At 43.0% G+C, this 7500-nt stretch overlaps 1 protein-coding gene across 1 annotated transcript in view; it reads right to left on the bottom strand.

The window, feature by feature from the left end:
- Window positions 1–1862: 1862 nt before the first annotated feature.
- The window catches only part of LOC148958905 (uncharacterized), a 6354-nt gene continuing 716 nt past the window's right edge, over window positions 1863–7500 (bottom strand). Inside the window, exons 1-2 of the mRNA XM_089111640.1 lie at window positions 7397–7500; window positions 1863–7345 (exon numbers count right to left, since the gene is read on the bottom strand). The exon at window positions 7397–7500 is cut by the window's right edge and continues 716 nt beyond it. Of these exons, the coding sequence (XP_088967766.1) occupies window positions 2039–7345; window positions 7397–7500 (5411 nt within the window). The 3' untranslated portion in view covers window positions 1863–2038. The remainder of the gene's footprint in view (window positions 7346–7396) is intronic.

Genomic DNA, 7500 nt, shown 5'->3' with positions numbered 1-7500 from the left:
GAGACCAGTGTCCCCCGCTCCTTTGATCGGCAGCATGTCCGTCTCTATCCACAAAGTCCTTCTTGCCGTCTCTGTTCCTTGAAACCTGGTTTGCTGGATCCTTTGAGCGAAGCTCTTTCTGTCTCCGTCTCAATAGACGAGGGTTGCCCGCTCCTTTGATCGACAGCACGTCCGTCTCTATCCACAAAGTCCTTCTTGCCGTCTCTGTTCCTTGAAACCTGGTTTGCTGGATCCTTTGAGCGAAGCTCTTTCTGTCTCCGTCTCAATAGACGAGGGTTGCCCGCTCCTTTGATCGACAGCACGTCCGTCTATATCAACAAAGTCCTTCTTGCCGTCTCTGTTCCTTGAAACCTGGTTTGCTGGATCCTTTGAGCGAAGCTCTTTCTGTCTCCGTCTCAATAGACGAGGGTTGCCCGCTCCTTTGATCGGCCGCTCGTCCGTCTCTATTCTCAAAGTCCTTCTTGCCGTCTCTGTTCCTTGAAACCTGGTTTGCTGGATCCTTTGAGCGAAGCTCCTTCTGTCTCCGTCTCAATAGACGAGGGTTGCCCGCTCCTTTGATCGGCCGCTCGTCCGTCTCTATTCTCAAAGTCCTTCTTGCCGTCTCTGTTCCTTGAAACCTGGTTTGCTGGATCCTTTGAGCGAAGCTCTTTCTGTCTCCGTCTCAATAGACGAGGGTTGCCCGCTCCTTTGATCGGCAGCACGTCCGTCTCTATTCTCAAACATTGCCTTTGTGATTCGTTTGTTCATAAATGTGTTGACTGATTGAAGTTGTTGGTGTCATTGTATCGTATGTCCGATGGTTCGCTTGTTAGATAGATGACAGACTCACGTGTTTGTTTTCATTTTCACTTGTTTGTTGCCTGTGCGATTCGGTTGTTTGTTTCATAAAGGTCTTGATTGATAGAAGTCTTCGGATGTGTCCTCGGATGTCATGTCTGATCATTCGCTTGATAATCAGATGGATAGATGAATAACTCACTTGTTTGTATTCCCTTCTACTCGATTGTTGTTTGTGTGAGTCGCTTGTTTCATCAAGGTCTTGTTTGATAGAACTCCTGGGTGCTTTTGCATCTCATGTCCGGTGATTCGCTTGCTATCTAGATTAATAGCTAACTAACTTATTTCTCTTCTCTTCTACTTGATGCTTCTATTTGATTGTTATGTCCGATGATTCGCCTTTCAGATAGATAGTCGTGATAGATAGATAGTCATGATAGATAGATAGTCATGATAGATGGATAGTCATGATAGATAGATAGTCATGATAGATAGATAGTCGTGATAGATAGATAGTCATGATAGATAGATAGTCGTGATAGATAGATAGTCATGATAGATAGATAGTCATGATAGATAGATAGTCATGATAGATAGATAGTCGTGATAGATAGATAGTCATGATAGATAGATAGTCATGATAGATAGATAGTCATGATAGATGGATAGTCGTGATAGATAGATAGTCGTGATAGATAGATGGTCGTGATAGATGGATAGTCATGATAGATAGATAGTCATGATAGATAGATAGTCATGATAGATGGATAGTCATGATAGATAGATAGTCATGATAGATAGATAGTCGTGATAGATAGATAGTCATGATTGTTTGAAAGACCGTCCGCGACTTTTGATCCTTAAGCCCGAAGGCTAAAAACTAACTAACTAACTACGAATACGAACCTAATTTATACTATTAACGACGTAAACAACTTTAAAATATTGTCACTAGTTTGATTGTCCATTACGCAAGGGATTAACAAATACTGTCCTCTAAAAACACATTAACACTCTCTACTAACCAACCATTGTCCAATTTAACGCAAAACAACTTGCTCAAACAACTATTGTGTCCAGACGCGTAAAAGTTATTGTTCCAATCAACAATTACAAGAATGAAAGTATCACATGTCTGTCTTCTGAACATTCTCCCCCTCCTTGACAGCTATGCATGTCAACTGAAAATCCTTCATCTTGTGATATCTGCAACGTCACATCAAGAAAAATACATCCATTAACAAATGCCACCAGCAACCATTCAACAATGCTCCAAAAGGCATAATTTTGTCACTGGTCTCTGCAATAGCTTTTTTCCCAGTTGTACTTGTGCCACTCTCACTTTTCCATCTTTTCCAGGAAATACTTGGGTGACTTTTGCAAGGGGCCAATGAGCTCTGGGGCTATCAGGCGATATAACAATAACAATATCCCCTACCTTCAAATTTTTCTTCTCTTTGTGCCATTTTGTCGTTGGATTTAGTCCTGGTAGCCATTCTTTCAACCAACGTTGCCAGAAGTGCTTCACCAGTTCTTGAACACGTCGCCATCGTTTCCTTGGACTGAACGTTGTCTGGTCTACCGTTTCTGGTGCAAATCTGCCTCCCATTTGGCCATGGAGAAAGTGATTCGGGGTCAAAGGTACATCATCATCCACATTTGCTGTCTGGTATGTCAGCGGTCTTGAATTCAGCAACGATTCTGCTCCTGTGATGGCAGTCATCAACTCTTCATCGGACACATTTGCATCTGTCAGGATTCCTTTCAACGCACGTTTTGCTGCCTTGATCATAATTTCATGAGCTCCTCCAAAATGTGGTGACAAAGGAGGATTGAAATGCCATTTGATACCACGATTTGCAGCACTCTGGATGATTCGATTCTGGTCCAATCTTTTAACGAGCTCCTGTAGCTCCTTGTCAGCTGCTACGAAATTGCCACCATTGTCAGAAAAAACTTCTTCAGGCTTCCCACGACGACTCACCATTCGATAAAAGGCATTCAAGAATGAATCAGTATCCAGGGCAAATGCCATTTCCAAGTGTACTGCTCTGGTAGCTAGGCATGTGAAAAGACAAAGATATCGTTTTTCTCTTCGCTTACCTCTCCCTTGCATGGTGATGAATGGTCCTCCATAATCTACAGCTACTCTTTCAAAGGCTCGCAATGACATTGCCAATCTAATGCTTGGTAGGGGTGCCATGATCTGACTGCATGCCCTCGCCTTTCGTCTTTTGCACCAGTTGCATTCGTTTTCCCATTCTCTTATCTCTTCTCTTGCTGAAATTATCCAAAAACGACTCGAAATAGCAGCCAATGTCTGATTTGTGCCACCTGCATGATGATCCTTTTCATGATAGAATTTCACGATCAGCTTTGTAACCCAGTTCTTCCTTGGTAGAATAATAGGATATTTTGCATCGTATGGCAGGAAGTCAGCATACCTCAATCTTCCATTACACCGTAGAAGTCCATCTTCATCGATTCGTGGCTGTAACACAATCAATTTGCTGTCACTCTTCATTTGCTTTCCTTTCAACAGTTGCTGGTATTCGGTTGCAAATGCATTTTGCTGCACGTCTCGAATGATATGAATTTCTGCATCTTTGATCTCTTCATATGTCAATTCTCCATTAATTCTTTCTTTTTTTGCTGTTCGACAGTTGTCCAAGAAACGGCAAACCCATGCTACAAGTCTTGTAAGTCGAAGCCAGCTTGAAAAATGAGAAGGATCCAAATACCAAGAATTCTCCTTACCCGCTTTCATCAGTTTACTTGGTTCCACTTGTTCACCAGTCGTAGATTTCTTTTTGCTAACTGCATCAGCAAACAATGATTGTTTCTCTTCATGATTTTCTGTTACGGACTTCATCTTTGAACGACCAGACTTCTTCTGCTCCGATACTGCTTCCATTGACATCTCAAATTGATTATTAGGCCATTCATCCTCAGCCATTTCCAAGAATTCTGGTCCTTTCCACCATTGCTCACTGTTTGCCAACGCAGATGCTACCATCTCTCTTGTCAAGTGATCAGCAGGATTATCCTTCGTGGGAACATATCTCCATTGCTCAGGGTTTGTCATGTTTTGAATCTCACCAACACGATTTGCAACAAATGGCTTGAAACATCTGCTATGTCCTCTGATCCACCAAAGTGTGTTCATGCTGTCACACCAGAATTTGACTTGCTTCACTGACACTTGCATTGCATTCGCTACCGATACCGCCAATCGAAGTCCTGTGACTGCTCCCATTAGTTCCATCCTTGGAATGCTCATAGCTGCCAGTGGTGCAACACGTGACTTTGCTGCGACAATATTAGTAGTAGCTGCATGATCAACGTAGACATACCTTGCATAAATAACAGCTCCATAAGCTTCTTCTGATGCATCACTGAAAACGTGTAATTGCATTGATTGAACATCTTTATGCTTGCCAGTGTGAAGACATCTTGGCACTGAAAGATTTGACAACTCGTGAAGTTCACTGTACCAACTCTGAATCTTTGACTTGACTTCGCCATCGAGCTCATCATCCCAATCGAAGCCTTGTCGCCAGATTTCCTGCATTACCACTTTTGCTCTAACGATGAATGGTGCCAAGAAACCAAGAGGGTCAAACAATGATGCAATGGTTCTCAGAAACGATCTCTTTGTGATGATTTGATTTTCTTCAGGTGGGCTTGAGTGAAAACTGAAAATATCCTCCTTTGCTCGCCAAAGTATTCCAAGGGTCTTTACAGTTGGAAGCTCTCCATTGTCCAAATCAATTTCAGATGCTCTGTCTTCTACTGGGATTACAGAGAGAACTTCTGGAGAATTAGAGAGCCACTTTCTTGCATGCATGCCTGCCTTGTTCCATAGAGCTGCAAGCTGATGATACAGTTGGATTCCCTTTTCGTCATCTTGTACTGAATCAATGCTGTCATCCATGTAGGTTGACTTGAGTGCAGTTTCTGAAGCCATCGGATATTCTGATCTGTACAACTGAGCATGCTTTTGAATCACAAACTGTGCTTGAAACGGTGAACTTGTTATACCAAACACCACTCGGCTGAATTCATACTCCTCTGGATCTCTGTCCTGGTCACATCTTCTCCAAAGAAATCGATGATACACACGGTCAGCTTCTGGAATCTGAATCCTCAAATACATCTCAGCAATGTCACAGACAACAGCGACGGGATGACATCTAAAGCGTAGCAAAACATCAAACAATTCTCGTTGCAGCTTCGGGCCTGAATGTATCATGTCATTCAAGGATGTCCCTTCATACTTTGCTGAAGCATCAAAGACGATTCTGATCTTGGTGGTCGCTTTGTTGGGTTTCAATATAGCAAAATGAGGAAGATACCACTTGCTGTCAGGTTGCTTCTCAGAGACTGGAACCTTTCGTATGTATCCTTTGTCCAAATATTGATCAATGACTTCATCGTATGCCTTCATCACATCTGGGTTCTTGAGCAAACGTTTCTCGGTGTTCTGAAGTCTTTTCATTGCCATTTTGTGATTGTTCACCATTCTATAACTATCTTCTTTCCATGGTACTCCAACTTCATATCGACCATCAATGAACCTGAAAGAATTCTCAGCTTTTTCCAATGCAGCCTTCTCATCAGGACTCACCACTGTTGTCTGGGTGAACGTTCCAGCTGAGTCGATATCCCAAAACTTCTTCATTGTTGAGTTGATTTCATCGACATCAGATCTGCTTGTAGTAAACAAAGTCGTCTTGCTGAAATGGGTATCAGGGATCTTCTTGCCTTCTGGACATCCTACGCATGTCCACCCCAATGGCGTTCGTCTGGCAATGGGCTCTCCTTCTTGTCCCCTGACTTCTTCGTAAGAATAGTGCATGTCAAGGTAGTCAATACCAATCAGCAAATCCACGATAGGTCTCAAACCGGTGTCTGGAAAATCAATGTGCTTCAAATGAGGCCATTTGTCTGCTAGATGTGACCATTGGATGACCTTCATGTTTCCAGTTACTCTCTTTGCAGTAAGTGCTTTTACTCTGATGTCAACATCACCACTTACACTTTCAAGTCCAAACTCGACAGGCATGGTTTGAAAAGACTTGCAATCTCCATTCAAAACATTGACCTTTATTGTTTCAAAGGTACCATTGAGACCCAGTTCTGCTGCAACATCTTCATTCACATACGTTTGAGTGCTGGCATCATCAAGAAGTGCGTTCAATTTCAATCTTCGACAGCCATTTTTCAAAACAACCGGAATGGTTCTCAATGCTGTTGCTCCTTTGACATCTGATTTTGAGCACACCATCGTTGTTTGTGTTGCAAAATTCCTCTGCAAACGCTCCCCCTCCGTGACTGACGATGACAACTGTTGCTGACTGCTACTGCTGACTGATTGCTGATTGAAGGCTTTTGGTGTCCTTGTTTCATTGCTGTTTTGCTTTCCAGTGATCCTGTTACCCATGCTATGCAGCAACTTGTTGTGTGTTTCCTGACATCCACGAATACCACACACTCTACTTCGAGTACATTTACTACCACTGTGGTCATCACCAAGGCACCGAAAACACAATTTGAAATGCTTTGCCACATTCCATCGCTGTCGAATGTCCATGTTTCGAAAAGCATCACATGCCCATACACCATGTCTACCATTGCACACTTTGCACAGTCGCTGCTTACCGTATTTCCCACCAGTGACACCTGATCTACCAACTTGAAAACGATTCACTTGTGTTAATTCTTCAGTAGCACCAAAGAATGTGGTTTTCTTCTCTCCTGCTAAGTTTCTTGATCTACTGTTTCTTCTTTCGCTTGATACACCATGCACTGTCTCTCTTGCAACTGTGTAGAATTCAGACTCTTGAATCACCCACATCTTCAGTGTTTCAACGCATTCTCTTCTTCGATTCTCAAAGATCCATCGATTGTACTGCGTCAGCAGTGTTTCTGGAAGTTTCTTCAGTAGCTTGATGTAGAGAGATCCATTTCCCAATTCATCGTGACGTCCACTCTCCAGTAGATTCACCACCAGAACATCAAGTAGATCTGCAAACTTCTCTATGTCTTTTGAACATCCATCTCTCACTGGTTTGAAATTATCCATGTCCTCCAAGTGAATTGCGATTTCCCTCCTCTTGCCACCAAATTTTCGCTCTAACCTGTCCTTTGCAGCTTCATATGCAGCTCCAGAAAAGCCAAGATTCTCGATCGCTTCCAGTGCAACGCCAGATAGATATTGCCTCAACTGCAGCAGCTTGTATTCAGGAGTCGCAGGAGCTCTGTCAATGCAAGCCAGAAATGCAGCTTTCCAGTTCTCATACTTTCGCTTGTCACCAGAGAAAACGGGAATCGCAACACGCTGCAGCTGTCGCCACATGTCCTGACCAAGTGACTCTTCGTGTGAATATCGCTCAGATCGTCTGTGATCACCACCAAATCTGACTGACTGTTGCAGTTGCTGTGAATGTTCCTCCGGGGTCATTGGAAACTGACTTCTTTTCGCGCCAACACCGACATTGGTTGACTTGTGCTGAAGCTCTTGTCGCTCAGAATTGTTGTGAAATTGAGAAGAATCAAATTTCGCTTCCTGAAATGGCAAATAAGTCTCTTGATTAAATCTAGGTGCTCCAAGGCTTACCTTTCGATCCTCTCGTGGGTTGTAAGATCCCGCTGTCTTACTTGATTCTGAATCTCTTCGTTCATCCAGATACTCCTGTACTCTGTTGTGGGTCTCTTCGAATT

This window comes from Rhopilema esculentum, chromosome 11 (genome assembly GCF_057945365.1).
Source record: "Rhopilema esculentum isolate cy_ngs chromosome 11, ASM5794536v1, whole genome shotgun sequence".
In the NCBI taxonomy this organism is placed as follows: Eukaryota; Metazoa; Cnidaria; class Scyphozoa; order Rhizostomeae; family Rhizostomatidae; genus Rhopilema; species Rhopilema esculentum.
The sequence above is the reverse complement of the archived record's forward strand: the minus strand, read 5'-3'. Positions and strand labels throughout refer to the sequence as shown.